This window comes from Spea bombifrons, chromosome 7, assembly GCF_027358695.1.
Source record: "Spea bombifrons isolate aSpeBom1 chromosome 7, aSpeBom1.2.pri, whole genome shotgun sequence".
In the NCBI taxonomy this organism is placed as follows: Eukaryota; Metazoa; Chordata; class Amphibia; order Anura; family Pelobatidae; genus Spea; species Spea bombifrons.
The window spans coordinates 10,962,960-10,978,777 of NC_071093.1; the positions used below are offsets into that span (position 1 = coordinate 10,962,960).

Consider the following 15,818-nt stretch of genomic DNA (forward strand, 5'->3'; position numbering starts at 1 on the left):
GGAATGAGCCGTCAGAATGAATGATGCATTGCCTTCCAGCGTGAGCAAATATTGCTTAACCTTTATTCCAGAGCAATTTATTTGCTAATTGGAAGCTGCAGTTCCCTGAAGTCCTGCTAAAAAAGAGACTGAAAGTAACCTTGTCCTTTCCTCAAGGAAAGCACTTTTTTTCATGCGGAAATTTAAACCTTTCCAAATTATAAGGCGATATTTGTCATTTTGAACTTCCAAATGTAGGAATTAAAGGATAATGCCAGAAGCCTGACTATTGGCCAGTATTGAGGAGCAAAGCTGCAAAAGAGCAATCGCCATGATCATTTAGTTGGTTGCCTTGATTGCACCAGAATTATTCTTTATAATAAATATATATACCGTATTGGCTCGGATATAGGCCGCCCCCGTATATAGGCCGCACCCTAAAAGTTTGGTGCTTTTTTAAAGAAAAAGTTTTTTTCTTTAAAAAAGCACCAAAAAAAACATGCTGCCACTCTGTCCCCCCCCCGAGATATGCTGCCCCTGTCCTCCCTCCCCGAGATATGCTGCCCCTGTCCTCCCTCCCCGAGATATGCTACCACTGTCCTCCCTCCCCGAGATATGCTACCACTGTCCTCCTCCCCCCCGAGATATACTGCCACTGTCCTCCCTCCCCGTGATACGCTGCCGCTGTCCTCCCTCCCCGCGATCCGCTGCCGCTGCCCTCCCTCCCCGCGATCCGCTGCCCTCCCTCCCCGCGATCCGCTGCCCTCCCTCCCCGCGATCCGCTGCCCTCCCTCCCCGAGATCCGCTGCCCTCCCTCCCCGAGATCCGCTGCCCTCCCTCCCCGAGATCCGCTGCCCTCCCTCCCCGAGATCCGCTGCCCTCCCTCCCCGAGATCCGCTGCCCTCCCTCCCCGAGATCCGCTGCCCTCCCTCCCCGAGATCCGCTGTCCTCCCTCCCCGCGATCCGCTGCCCTCCCTCCCCGCGATCCGCTGCCCTCCCTCCCCGAGATCCGCTGCCCTCCCTCCCCTAGATCCGCTGCCCTCCCTCCCCTAGATCCGCTGCCCTCCCTCCCCGAGATCCGCTGCCCTCCCTCCCCGAGATCCGCTGCCCTCCCTCCCCGAGATCCGCTGCCCTCCCTCCCCGAGATCCGCTGCCCTCCCTCCCCGAGATCCGCTGCCCTCCCTCCCCGAGATCCGCTGCCCTCCCTCCCCGAGATACGCTGCCCTCCCTCCCCGAGATACGCTGCCCTCCCTCCCCGCGATACGCTGCCGCTGTCCTCCCTCCCCGCGATACGCTGCCGCTGTCCTCCTCTGCCCCCCCTCCTCGACTTACCGGAGCAGACTCCCGGGTGTCTTGCGGCGCCGGCGAGGGACATCTACGCAATACGCGTATGCAACTTCCGGTACCGGTACCGGAAGTTGCATGCGCGTATTGCGTAAATGTCTCCCGCCGGCCCCGCAAGACACCCGGGAGTCTGCTCCGGTAAGTCGGGGGTGGGCAGAGGTAAAACGCTTAGATAACCTCCCGTGCCGGTACTCCCCCCCGTGGGAAGTGCTGGCAGGGGAGGCTGTCTGAGCGTATCAGGGAGTAGGATGCAGGTCCCCTGCACCGCTGCGGGGGATCTGTATCCTAACCCCGCTGCCTACCCGGCGCCCGGGACTGCATGTCCCGGGCGTCGGGCGCTAGACCCCGAATATAGGCCGCACCCCCACTTTAAAAACTTAAAGTGGGGGAAAAAAGTGCGGCCTATATTCGAGCCAATACGGTATATATATATATATATATAATTGCCTTTTACCAAACCATCACATAATGTGTCTGACCACCCCTACATCTAGTTTGGTAACTTTCAGGTTTCTCTGTCTCGACGGAGGGAGTTAATTGGGTTTGGGTCATTAACAAGAGAATAGAGACAAGTTGAAATGTATCCATTAAATCTTTTTTCCTGGAACCTACTGGCCGGCTTCTCCAAAGCAGCTTTTCATAAGTAATAACTGATGTTTGGTAGATAAGTGAAGAGACTACAACGGGCTCAATTTGTCAAAAGCATTGTTTAACCCGACAGTCTATGAACATGTTCAATAATAGTGACCACAATGAAACCCATTGCAACTCATTTTGTTCAATGAAGGCAAACTGGTAATAAACTGTACGGCTTGGTAAATTCTCCTAACAATTATGGTCTTAATACTCTTATTGTTAGACAAATATGTGTAATTTGTAACACATGCAAGTTTACCTGTGTTTTATGACTTTATCCTCTTATTGACAGCTTAAAGCAGACTGGTAGGTTTTCTGGAAACCCATGGCCTCCTTATAAGAAGAGAAGTGCGCTTCATCAGGATTATAAAGGACTCATGAGGCTGTTGCACTGCAAAACCTTGCACATAGTGTTGTTTACACTCCTTTACAAGGTACATATAAGCCTTATGTAGTTATTCTTTAAATTATTTCTACTAATTATTTCAGAAATACTTCTGGGTCTTTCTGTGAAGGGCGAGTGAATGAGAGTTGGCCAAATGTCCAACTCATATTTATAGTCGGCTAAACCATACTCAACTACAACACAACTGACTTGATTCAGCTTGGGAATGAATTAACTGGTAAATGCAAGTTGGAACCCCTATATAAAAACAGAACCAACTTGCAATGTTAATGAAAGTATGAATTATTTTGAAAGTTGTAGCATTGAGAGAATTCAACATCAGTTGATAAAACTCTTAATAAGATTGATGACTCTACTTATAAACCCATAGACCTGTTTTTGGGTAACGCAGGCAGTGCAGGTTCATATATGGACATTAAGTGTGGAAATATGCCAGGTGCTGTAGGCATATCCTTTCCTTGCTAAACTGTTTGAAAGTTATTTATGGGTGTCTTATTCTGACCTGAATCTAATGTTTTCTCTTTAGATTCTAATGGACCATCAGAATATGTCGGAACATGTTCTTTGCATGGTTTTATACCTCATGGAACTGGGATTGGAAAACTCCCCTGAGGAAGAACCGTTTGAAGAGGTAGGTGTTTAGGATGTACTCAGGTCAGGCGTGCCAAAAAAAGGGACCTTGTCCCTTTGACCGCATTCTGACGCAACGGCCGCCATCGCTTCTGGAATGCGAGAAAACTCATCCGTCTGATTTTTCTTTTTTCTTCGTTATTTTTAATTTTTTAACTGACTTATCTGCCCTGGTTTTTGTTGTCAATGTAATACGATAACTTTTTGTAACACACTTTCATTACTGTGAGTACAAAATGATTTATGATCCTCAATTGTCATCGTCTTGATGAAGGGGGTATTTCCAGTTGTTTCAGTCCCATCATCTCGCTCGGAGTGTGTAGTCAGGTGTTGGTTGTCATTGCGAGATAAATTACTTCTACATGTGATCAATAGCTACCTGCAATCTGTAAAATGTAACATTACTAATTAGTACTAATGGAAGTTAACTATTTCAGGAATCCGCGGGTCAGCAGCGTTGCCATGACAGTTGGTTCCCTGGCAGTGATCTGCTGTGCAATATGCGTCACTTCATTAACTACGTTAGAGTGCGGGTTCCCGAAACTGCTCCGGAGGTGAGGAGAGAACCGCCAGCAAGCACCAGCTCTGACAGCTCCCCATCAGGACATGTAAGTATGCAGGTCCGATCCGAGGTTTCTTAGCCATTGTGTTTCCTTTCTTACCACTAAAGAACGTGTTTGGTTATCATGCAGTTCGGATGTTTTGTATTTAATCCCTTTATTTTTTTGCCAGGGCCCAAGGCGCCCATCTCTACTCCAGAGAGAGGTAGATACCTATGGAATATCTGTCAAGTGTGAAATAGTCCTTGGCATTGCATGGCACGTTACTTATTGTTCTGATTGCAGAGCAGTAGCTCCGTGTTATTGCCTGTACTATTTTTTATAGCCAATTTAATCATTTGCTTTGAATAAAGCTTCTAGTTTGTCCTGTGGCATTGCACTAATGATTGACTGACATTTTATATTACAGAATATGCATTAGGCATTGTGTAATGTAAGATATATATATATATATATATATATATATATATATATATTATATTATATTATATTATTATATATAATCACATATATATCACTTATACTGTTTGATCTTGATTCAGTTACATTCCACTAAACCAACTGACAAACTGCTGTAAATTACCATAATATGGGCTGACAAAACATCCTAGTTCAGAAATGGTATATATACGGGAATGTATTTGAACATAATATACAGTATTGTGAGTTGTGTGTGGATTTGGACTTTTAGGAGCCATGGCATATCTAGGATCTCTCTAGGTTTGACCTGGAGTCTCCAGAAGAGCTGCTTCTCTGGGTCACTTCTCTCTTTCTCCAAGGAGGGGCGTGGTAATTAGTCACACCCACTTTCACTTACACTCAATACTGTTTGGTGCTAGCCCCACCCCCTAGAAAAACCACTCCCACAAGATGATGAGCTCCAGCTAGCCTGCCCTGGGATCTTTCTAGTAATGGACATGGCTACCTGGCTTCAGGAATCGGTCCACCTTGTGCATTTATAGTAAAAGTTAATATTTTTAATATATATAGAAAATATATATTTTATGTGGGTGTGTAGACAGAATGTGTATATTATAAGTTTTACTTAAATGTATATTAAAGATTCTTTTTAAGTTTTTGGTCTGTGAACCCATGCTAACATCGTTTATACCAATAGCAAATTAGTCCAAACTTTTATATTTGGTTGTCCTTTAGAAATGACTAATATACAGTTCATTGAATTGCAAATTAATTTTGATGAATGGCACTGCGAGAGACTGAACTTGTATTGGAGACAAATCATGCAGTGCTTGCTCTGTGCATGCCTTTCTATGCAAATTGAGTATAATAATCATGTGCCACATTTATTCAAGTCTGCATCAGTTAAACATAATTGCTAATCTTTATGCACTGTATTCCAAAGGGATTATTGATGACCTTTTTTTTTTTACCCTTCCAACAAAGGAGCGAGCACTTAGTTTTTAAGAGCTCAGTAGTTTTGGGTTAGATTTAAAAAATACAGTGCCCTGGGAGTCAGTCTTTTATTACAAAAAAAAATGTGCAACCAATTCTACTGGCACTGAAGAGTTAATAGTTTTATTGTGATGTTTCAGATTTTCCTTATGTTAAATGTAAAGAAAATATGCCGTCCTAGTGTTACTGTGCAAAAGTTTTAGGCAGGTGTGAAACAAATGCTGTAAAGTATGAATGCTTTAAATATTAGACAGGTTATTTATTTTTATAATTTAACAAACTGCAAAGTGAGTAATCAGAAGAGAAATCTAAATCACATCAATATTTGGTGTGACCACCCTTTGTCTTCAAAACAGCATCAATTCTTTTGGGTACACTTGCACAAAGTCAGGGATATTGTAGGCATATCGTTGGGTGGATGATTAAACAATTATACCAAACGGCACCCTGGTGCACCCGTCTACTGTTGCACATTTGATAAGTGTTTTTAATGGAAGACTGGTGACCAAAAAGCCATACTTCCAAAGTGGAAACAAGGCCAAGCAACCTGGCTATTCACCAGCCCAAGACTTTTGCATAGTAGTTGTAATGTCGATTTGTATTTATTTACTAGGCATAAATCGACGTGTAAATGTATGGCCAGTATGGAAATTGTAGAAAAGCATCCCAAGACACGAGGGAGGAGCACGGAACAAAGCAACCCATTTTTTATCCAAAGTCTTTCAACTACATCTCAATCTCAACGTACTTGATGTTTCATATTTTTTGTTACAGAATAGAAATTAGGAGGGAAAAATAATTTTTAATAAAAAAAAAAAAGACTTGATAATATGTAGTATTTGTGTAGCCTGAAGGACTTATGTGGAAGCGTTCCCTGAAAAGATGTAGCTCATCCAATTTCTTTTACGCTTTCATTAAAGTCCATTTTTTTTCTTGACCGGTTCAAATTAATGAATATTGATCGTAACCGATTTAACTAAGCCACATTTTTATTTTTTTTATTTTTTTTTTTAGAATTCAGGTACGGCTCAAGTTTTCAGCTTGGTCGCTGAACGTCGGAAGAAATTCCAGGAGATTATCAACCGTAATAATAGCGAAGCTAATCAGGTTGTACGGCCGAAATCTTCAGCTCTGAAGTGGACAGCGCCAGGATCAACTCCTCAGCTAACCACGGTCATTTTGGAGGTGAAAGAGAGCATGTTGTCTTTGCTTATCAAACTACACCAAAAACTGTCCGGAAAGCCTAATTCCTACTCTCCTCCTTGGTTGGATGATCCAGATTGTCTTGTTCAGCCTGATTTACCCAAGTATGCTCATGGTGATGGTGTGACGGCAGTAGAAAGAATCTTGTTGAAAGCTGCAACCCAAAGCCGTTTAAACCGGCAAAGTATTGATGAAATATGCAGGAAGACTGCGCCTCCGACTCCCCCGAAAAAAAGCAGTCCCGCTGAGAAGAAGACTTTGGACAAGGAAGAAAGGTAACTGTATGCTTAATCAGAAATACTTTATGGCACGAGACAAAACGCTAATTGCACTCTAATATATTAAGCAAACTATTAGCATATCTGACGTTTTTGTTCTTTCTTCTGCAGGTTTAATGTTGTAAAAATAGGCACGGAAAGTTATAACCCATTGAGTTACTATAGCAACTAGATATCCATGCCTGCTTCTGTGTCGTATGACAATTACGTGTTCCCGGCAAAAGTATAAACGATACAGAATTTTAGATGATTGGTGACTTTCTTTTTTTTTTCTTTTTTCTGAGACTTTAAGCTTTTATTTAGCACATGCAGGAAAGCAACAAATAGCTAATTTAAGCTGATGCATAGACGCCCCAGCAAATTATCAATGTATATAATCCTTTTCTGAACAATTCATCCTAAAATCATTTCAGCAGTTACGGATCTATGTCCAAGAGCTGGAGCTTAAATCGGCCCCGTAGCCTCGCATGCTCATTTTATTTTCCCCGTCCTCTCGGTCCTTGCAGCCGCGCAGATCCACATATGAATAGTTGTGGATGGTTTGGAATTAAGATGAATCTAGTTTGACGTTGTCATGCGGCTCACGCAGCTCTGCCTTCGTTTTAGTTTTGAGTTTTTCCGGTAATGAAGATCGAACAAGGCAGTAAGAGCTCAGTGATGACCCATTTCTGGTTGTTCCAACCCGCAGACAAAGACAGAGGTGGCATTACCCACGTAATATGCCGTCGCCATGGAAACTGAGACGGAACACTCGAGGAAAGGCTGAAGATGCTTGCAATATTTTTCAGCCTCGGTGTCTCGTCCCCCTGAGCCATCAAGGAAAATTACTGAGATGCACTGAATCTGTCAGGATATGTTTATGTCTTCTTATTAAGGGTCTCTATTTACAGTCAGACCTGCTTACGTTGAAGAAGTAGACAGGGAAATGCATGCGCGGGACCACGAATGCCACACAAGCAGCATGCAGCGACAAAGCCCCGCTACTGATGTATATATCCTATTGATATGCCGGAGCAGTCAGACCTACAGGGCTTGGGAGAGAAATCTTCAACAGCTGCTGTGAATCTCAAGAAATATTTATTACCAGGGCTCGGCATTATTAACATATAAATGCGTTCGGGAGCCAGACGCATAATCGTAGGAGAGAGAGAGAATAAATAAAGTATGATCAATGTAAAATGGCAGAAAAAGTTAGGCACCGGCGGTGAGATTTTAGGAGCCATGTCTAACCGCCGCCTGGTGTTTGTGCAGCCCGGTTATTATGTTGGCCGCACAGCACAAGCCGTTTTAACGCAAGCAGAAAAACCTTGCGGCCCCCAGCAGAATCTAATGATCGGACGGGGAGGAGGACGCGGCTTCATGTCATGCAAGCGCCAGAAAGATGTCTTGATATGGCATTTAAACAGCCGCACTTTGACAACGATGGAAATGTGAAAGAACACTTTTACCTTTTCACTGGTTAATGTAAAATCCTAACACGTCACCGGTTTTACAGAAAACAGATGGGTTTATTCACATTGCCGTCACATAGAACTTGTGCATCGGCATCTCGTTAAGTATGAATCTGTAACACACACAATGCCAAAACCTAGTATCGGATGCAATGCAGGCTATATGGGGTTAAAGTACAATTTGATCAGTTTAAAATGTGCATAAAACCTACACTTTTCCCTGAAAAATGAGCTCAACATGAATAATTATTATTAGGACTGAAATACCCATATTTTGTTAGCCTATCTTTAGTACACCGCGTTTAATTTTTACAGACTTCCATAAAATCTCCCTGCGGGTTATTAGCTATTAATACAGATGACTGTTATCTCATTACGCAGGGTACTTCGCAATATATCCGCACGTTAAAAAGGGAAACAAAAGTAAAACCGGTCACTTTAAAGAGGTTTTTTCTTAAAAAGGTATACAGCATTGCTCTGGGGTGCGCAACCAGAGTCTAAAAGGGGCCACAGGCCAAACGTGCTTTTGTCACTAAAGGTACAGCTCACTGCTAGTATTCTCTTGTAATATTTTTGCTGGAAACTCTTAATTTCCATTTGCCACAAAAGCAGGCGCTGGTATAGGTTGTTGCATTAGTTGTTGTATTAGTGCGTTTATTTGATTAAACCTTCAGAAGAAAGAATACAATGTTTTTTTTTTGTTTTGTTTTTGTTTGTTTTGCAGACTACAATAATTTGAATTCAGAAAGTAATATTGAACGGCCAAAACAAAAATGCATAAAGGTGTTTTCTTTTTGCAAAGTAAGCTCATCTGCTTTTTGGAAGGGACGTATATTACCTCATTTTGCTCTTTTTTTGTGTTTTTGTAGGCGGCAGAAAGCCAGAGAGAGGCAGCAAAAACTGCTTGCAGAATTTGCTTCGAGACAAAAAAGCTTCATGGAAACGGCAATGGATATTGGTGAGTTTAGCCTGACAAACGGTATTGTTTGGTTCCATAACGCGGCTAGAGCCATGTGGGTTGTCCTCCGTAACGGGACATGTTGTCCAAGCCAACTGGATTCATATGGCGCTCTGTGTGGCTTCATCTTTAGATGGGTGGATTTGCTGTATGCAGTGCGGAATTCGTTATGTTCTTTGTATATATCTATACGCATGTTATATGTGTTATTTATTCCGTGGACTCTAAGAGAATGAACCTGGCTCCTGCGTTCTCCATAAATGTGTCCATCACTGGGCTAAGCGCAAAATATCGGGTTTGCAATACAATCTATTTATCTTGTAGCAAGTACGTGGAGACGATGCTTCTGCCTTCTCATCTCAAGCTAATCTTGGGGCCAAAGCTTAACGGGACTGGCTCCATGTAATGTGAAGTGAAGTCGGTGAGATAAAACCACAACTATCCAGAAACCCCCCCCCATTGAATTGAACCTAAAGAGCAAAAATCTTTTCTTGTCCTCATGGTCTGCTGTTACCACATATACTACTTGTATGACTTCTATGCTCTCCGAGCAGAATGTTTCAGGGCTTATCCTTCACGCTTTTGGCCTGCGGTGATAACTTTCTTCTTTTTCATCCAGTGTCACACTTTTGTTAGTTACCGTATTTGCTCGATTATAAGACGAGGTTTTTTTCAGAGCAAATGCTCTGAAAAATACCCCTCGTCTTATAATCGGGGTCGTCTTCTAATCAGACCTCAAATAGAGGTCTGATTAGGAGACTAAGATCCAGATCCCCCGCACCGCTGCAGGGGACCTGGATCCTCCTATCGTCGCCCCCCCCGCACGCACGCACGCACGCACTTACCGGTGCTTCCGGAGGTGAAGTTGGCAGCGGGGGTTTGTATGCGTCCGTCGCAAATACCTTCCCCGACTGTCAGAGATCAGAGTTCCAGAGTTCCTGATCGCTGACAGCCGGGGAAGGTATTTGCGACGGACGCATACAAACCCCCGCTGCCAACTCCACCTCCTCCCGGCTGCCGCGGAATGAGACGTCAACCCGCTGCCCCGGCAATACAGCAGGAAATTGGAAGCACCGGTAAGTAAGTAAGTAAGTGTGTGTGTGTGTGTGTGTGTGTAGGGCATTTCTGGAATGCCTTACACCCCTATATGCCACTCTGGCACTTAGGGGGTTAAAAGGCATATTATGGGGCAGAGTGGCATATAGGGAGGTATAAGGCATTTCAGGAGGCAGAGTGGCGTTAAGGGGGCATTTAATAGAGCACTCTGCCTCCTGAAATGCCTTATACCTCCCTATATGCCACTCTGCCCCATAATATGCCTTTTAACCCCCTAAATGCCAGAGTGGCATATAGGGGTATAAGGCATTTCTGGAGGCAGAGTGCTCTATATAATGCCTTTTAACTCCCTTAATGCCACTCTGCCTCCTGGAATGCCTTATACCTCCCTATATGCCACTCTGCCCCATAATATGCATTTTAACCCCCTAAATGCCAGAATGGGATATAGGGGTATAAGGCATTTCTGGAGGCAGAGTGGCACATAGGGGGTCAAAAGGCATACCATGGGGCACAGTGGCATATAGAGGGTTAAAAGGCATATCATGGGCCACAGTGCCATATTGGTGTGGCAAGCCTGGGGGCAGATGTGCGTAACTGGGGGCAGGTTGGAAAATACAAGGAAATAAAAACAAAAAAAATATTTTTCTCAATCATAGCTTTTATTAAAAAAAATAGTTTACATGAATTAACATTTACTGGTAAAACTTTTTTCCTTTAGGGTCGTCTTATATTCAGGCTTTTTCTTTTTTTCCTAAGTTAATATTCAGATTTTGGGGGGTCGTCTTATAATCAGGGTCGTCTTATAATCGAGCAAATACGGTACTTAAATGTCGGATAACGAGCTGTTCTTTCTAAGCCAGTAAACAGTTCACTTTTGTGGCATTGAAAGGGTTTTATCTGCCACCCGATGGTCCAGCGAGATTTGCTTCTTCCCCAACATATTAATCCAGTTGCTATTCTGGTAGTTTTCACTTCAGTTAACAAAACCGATTCCTCTGGGCTACTCAGTCCTGATTTTTGCTGATTTATTCCACTCTTCGTGGTATTTTGCTTACTGGGCTGCTGGTACAGTTTCAATAAATAGCATTAGGCCCGAGGTCCTCTTTAAAATGATCGGTGACAACAAATGCTTCGTATATTCTGAATTTTCTTCATCGCAAACGAAAATATTTGAGGATGGAGCCAACGCGTATTACATAAGCCATGTGCGGAGACGTGTGCGTTCAGCCGCCTATTGCTTATCCGAAATGCCCTTGATAAAGTTCTGGGTTACGTAGTGTACAGCGATTGACGCGCCAGCCGAAAGATACAGCGAGGCAATCACTGTGTAAGTGGCTGTCTATTTAATAATAATCGCTGCCGGGGATTTATCACAAAACAGGCAGGGAGCTCCGCGGAACGACACTAACTGCCTGCCTCGGGATATTAGCATAATTTTAATGTTCCAAAAACTGCCATTATGAATACGTTATCGGCAGGCGTAATATTTTTGAATTATATACATATGCTACATATAGGATTCCTAAATTGTTTCAGGCTGGATATTTTTGGAAGTAGTCATTTTTACGTTCTTTATGTATTTCATATATATTGGTGTAAAACGTTACATAGTGAACCAAAATACAACCAAAAGTCGGGTGTGCCGGTGAATAAGGAGTGTGAAACGTGCATCATATGTAAATTAGAATGAATGGGAAGTGACTGTTTTCTCTAATTCGGCTGTGTTTTCTGTGCGGTCGGTGGTGTTATGATGTTGTGGGTCTGAATGTGTCTCCCTGTGATCAGACCAAACGCTGGCTTGGAGAATGTTGTGTCTGGGGAAAAATACTTGCAAATTCAGGCTTATGCTACAAAAGATTATATATATCTAAAAGCTGTTTCTGCTTGTGATTAAAAAAATATATATATTGCTTCAGAAGTTGGTTATTAACGGTGAAAAGCAAAACAAACCGGTTTACAAACCGAAAGCTGCCATTCGGTTCCAACCAGCAGATACGCTCCAGGAAAGGAGATTTGTGAACATCTTCGAGAAGAGGGGACACGCGTTTTTAACACTTGTCATTTACTGAAACCGGTTGGAAAAATAAATGAGCTTTTACCGGTCTTCAGAGAATACACTTGCTGAGTCCGGGCAAGATATATTAGTCTGCTAATAGCTCCTTTGATGCTAAGGGACTATCTTGACATAAAACGTTTAGCAAAAGCAAAATATTGCCTCTGGATATATAGCGTATGATATATTTAGAATGTTACGGTTTCTTCTGGAAAGCTGTGCGACCGCTTACATCACTGAGAGGACTCCCACCGTGAATAAATGAACAAACGTACTCTTACAATTCCACAGCGTTTAACATTCGTGGGGAGACGAATGACTCCTTAGAAATAGAAAAATATATATAAGAGATCAGAAATGCCGAATAATACTCATTTTGGCCAGGTCCGTCCCAAGTGGGGTCGGAGGCCATAGGAGACGATTTGCAGATGGCATCTTCTCAGTAACTATACGTTTGCCGCTTAGAATTCGTCAACAAAACACTGAAAAGCCTTTTCTCCCCTGGTGGTTTCATATGGACGTAGTTGGATATGGAACAACCCTCTTGAATCCCTGCTCCATGTGATCATCTGAGCGGAACAGCCGACATGTACCGTGTATCAACGTGCCAAAATAAATGGGTATTAATGTGGTGATGAGAGGAGGCATGGAGAACGATTCTGGCAAAGATTCTGCATGTGGACAGTTGGCAAGAATGTGCTGTTGGCTTCCATCGATGGTTCCACACTTAGGATCTTGACACAGAATCTCATTGTTGTGCAATCTGTCTCATTAATCGCTATTTAATCGCTAATAAATTAAATCAGAATCACGTTTAGGACATCCTAAGGTTATGTGCAATATTGCAGCTACTCATGGCGGAGGAATGTATTTTTCCTTGGCTTGTTCCAATGAGTTTTATTTTATGTTTGTTTTTGTTCCTTGTTTTAATACATGCTCTTATCTGATCATTCACTACGTCGCTGACTGCTACAAGGGATACACGTAATACGTTCCCATTATATTTAGTTGTATTTCATTGCCAAAGCTGGAGATCCAGCACGAGAATGATGTTTGTTCACATTGTTGCGCGTTTTGTAACAGACTCTTGCCGCTAACATTTTACAGTCGCAAGTAATACGGAAATACATCGCCTATCGTCCTCCAGTATGGCCGAGCAATATATTGTAATGGAAAGCAATCTTCTGTTGCTTTGACTGCAGTTAATTCATTCAGCTTTGACGTTTGGAATGTTTGTTCTGTCATTCTTCCCGTTCATTTTTGTTCAGTTTTTTTTTTTCCTTTTAAATAAAACAGCCATTTTCTTTCGGCAAGAAAAAAATCCGTAGTGATTAAATTCTAGAATAGTTATGTTACGTAGAAAACAATGGCATCGAGTCAGGTTTGCAAATGGCCGGTTAATAATGAGATTTGCCGCTGCTCTGTATTCATTGCTTTTCCGCTGGATCGCTCCGAATATAGAATGTTATATTTATATTACTCCCGAAAGTGGATGAAAAATCGCTCGCCACATGAGGTATTGCTGAATGAAGCTGAAAATAACTTGAGATTCATCTAAACCCAGAGAAAAGACTAAGCCTTTTTTATCAAAGGTTAAGACTGTTATCTGAAGATAATACAGTGCGCAGAAAATGCGTCATAGAGCAGTCGCCCTTGTGTGAAAATAAATTATATCTTAAATTCACACACTTTTTTTTTCTTTTCTTTCTACCTTTATTTTGTATGACACTATAAGAAAACGCTTCATTTATCGCTGCAGTGGGTAATATAGCGTGCCGATATGAATGCCACATTTTCTTGTTTGCCTAGAACAGGTTCTTGAATAAACATTCCAATAACTTACATTTACTGCAAAGCCTTTACCTCTTACAGTAAAGAGTAAAAACATCCCCTTTACGAGTCAATAAGGTCGCACCTTGCTAATGTTTAGATATAATGGCTATAATAATTCTGTTTTCTCCGTAAATGGCCTTTGGGTAGCGCTCTTCTTTCTGCCCTCTCCGCTCTCCTTTCTCCTCTCTCGCCCTCCTTTCTCCTCTCTCGCCCTCCTTTCTCCTCTCTCGCCCTCTCTCTGCTCTTCTTTCTCCCCTCTCTGCTCTTCTTTCTCCCCTCTCTGCTCTTCTTTCTCCCCTCTCTGCTCTTCTTTCTCCCCTCTCTGCTCTTCTTTCTCCCCTCTCTGCTCGTCTTTCTCCCCTCTCTGCTCTTCTTTCTCCCCTCTCTGCTCTTCTTTCTCCCCTCTCTGCTCTTCTTTCTCCCCTCTCTGCTCTTCTTTCTCCCCTCTCTGCTCTTCTTTCTCCCCTCTCTGCTCTTCTTTCTCCCCTCTCTGCTCTTCTTTCTCCCCTCTCTGCTCTTCTTTCTCCCCTCTCTGCTCTTCTTTCTCCTCTCTCCGCTCTTCTTTCTCCTCTCTCGCTCTCTCCGCTCCCCCCTCTCGCTCTCTCCGCTCCCCCCTCTCCATAAAGGGTCATTATATATATGATGTCGTAGATGTAGTTCATTCAAAACACTGCTCAGCGATTAAATATTAAGAATACCTTTGTTTTGGTTTTGGTTTCTTATAAGTGTAATATCTCATGTCTTAAACAGAATCACCTGAAAGTGATGTTGCCATGGAGATAGCGGCGTCCGAACAGCAAGTTTCTGAAGCCATTTGTGACTGTGTTATTTGTGGTCAAAGCGGCCCTTCAACTGAAGACCGGCCCATCGGGCTAGTTGTTCTATTACAAGCAACATCTGGTGAGTCCAATTATCTAATAATTCATATTATATTCTACATGCCTTGACTTGCAAGCTTTTGGGTGCCGCTTGTTGTCCTCCTGTCGACCCCCGCCCCACTTACCGGTGCTTCTGAGTCCCCGGTGTGCAGCCGGGGCAGCATGTAGATGTCTATGCGATTCGCGTAGCTAGCAGCGGGGGTTGTCTGCGTCCATCGCGCAGACCTTCCCCGGCTGTCAGAGATCAGAGTTCCCCGCACTGGTGCCGGTGCCGCATTATAATCGAGCAAATATGGTATTTCAATAAACGTTTAATACACAGTTTTTAACTGAAAAAAGTTTCTTTATTTTATCTCTACATGATGTGGCAATTTTCTGGGTATATTTTAAGAAGATCCCTGGGTGGAACAGCACCTTTTAAATATTACAAAAATTGAATAGTTGTGGCGATTAAAGTGCATTTTTCCTAATTATGGCCCGCTTTCCTTCTCTCACAGCTCTGCCGCTCTTCCTCTGCCTCTTATGGCTCTCCCTAACCCCTCTTACAGCTCTCCCTTTGTATTTAGTGCAGCGGAAGTGTCTGTTAAAGCTCTACGCTCCCACAGTGGGGTCAGGACAGGTCTTAGTGTGGGGCTCAGGGCAATCACCCCATATCACATTAATATCTCATCCACAAAAAAGAAATGATTCCGTTCTATAATCCATTCTTATGTTGATAAAGGGATCTAAGTCTATGTACAGATGGTGTGTGAAACTACCGATGATTTAAAGAGCTGTTCCTCCATTCTCTCCTGTCGTTTTCCTTTTGTCCCCTGTTTTGATAGTTTTGGGTCATCGGCGTAAGGGTTCAGAGCCTACAAAACTTCCAACGATGGAAGAGGAGCAAATATACCAGGAAGGAACATGCGCAGCAGTACATGATGTGAAGCTCTCCATATTACAGCGCTACTTCAAGGATGTGAGTACTGATGCCGTCTCTGGTTAAAGCCTTGTCTCCCATCCTCCTCATCCCACGGGGGCTTCTAACCACAAACGGGGGTCCTCTTCTGATGAATACATGTATTTAGTGTCCAGAGTATCTAAATCTCTGTTGCTTTCTCTTGTGGTTTGCCACTTTTTGTTACCTATCGTTGCACC

General features: G+C 43.0%; 1 protein-coding gene across 5 annotated transcripts in view; it reads left to right on the forward strand.

Annotated features, from left to right (window-relative positions):
- The window catches only part of UBR3 (ubiquitin protein ligase E3 component n-recognin 3), a 60,229-nt gene that overhangs the window by 20,441 nt on the left and 23,970 nt on the right, over positions 1–15,818 (forward strand). For 3 of the 5 annotated variants that reach the window (XM_053471776.1, XM_053471778.1, XM_053471777.1), the window contains exons 20-27: positions 2,252–2,393; positions 2,892–2,996; positions 3,433–3,603; positions 3,728–3,760; positions 5,983–6,446; positions 8,770–8,858; positions 14,554–14,703; positions 15,506–15,639. In XM_053471776.1, the coding sequence (XP_053327751.1) occupies positions 2,252–2,393; positions 2,892–2,996; positions 3,433–3,603; positions 3,728–3,760; positions 5,983–6,446; positions 8,770–8,858; positions 14,554–14,703; positions 15,506–15,639 (1,288 nt within the window). The remainder of the gene's footprint in view (positions 1–2,251; positions 2,394–2,891; positions 2,997–3,432; positions 3,604–3,727; positions 3,761–5,982; positions 6,447–8,769; positions 8,859–14,553; positions 14,704–15,505; positions 15,640–15,818) is intronic. The other 2 variants (XM_053471781.1, XM_053471782.1) reach the window with 1 other exon arrangement.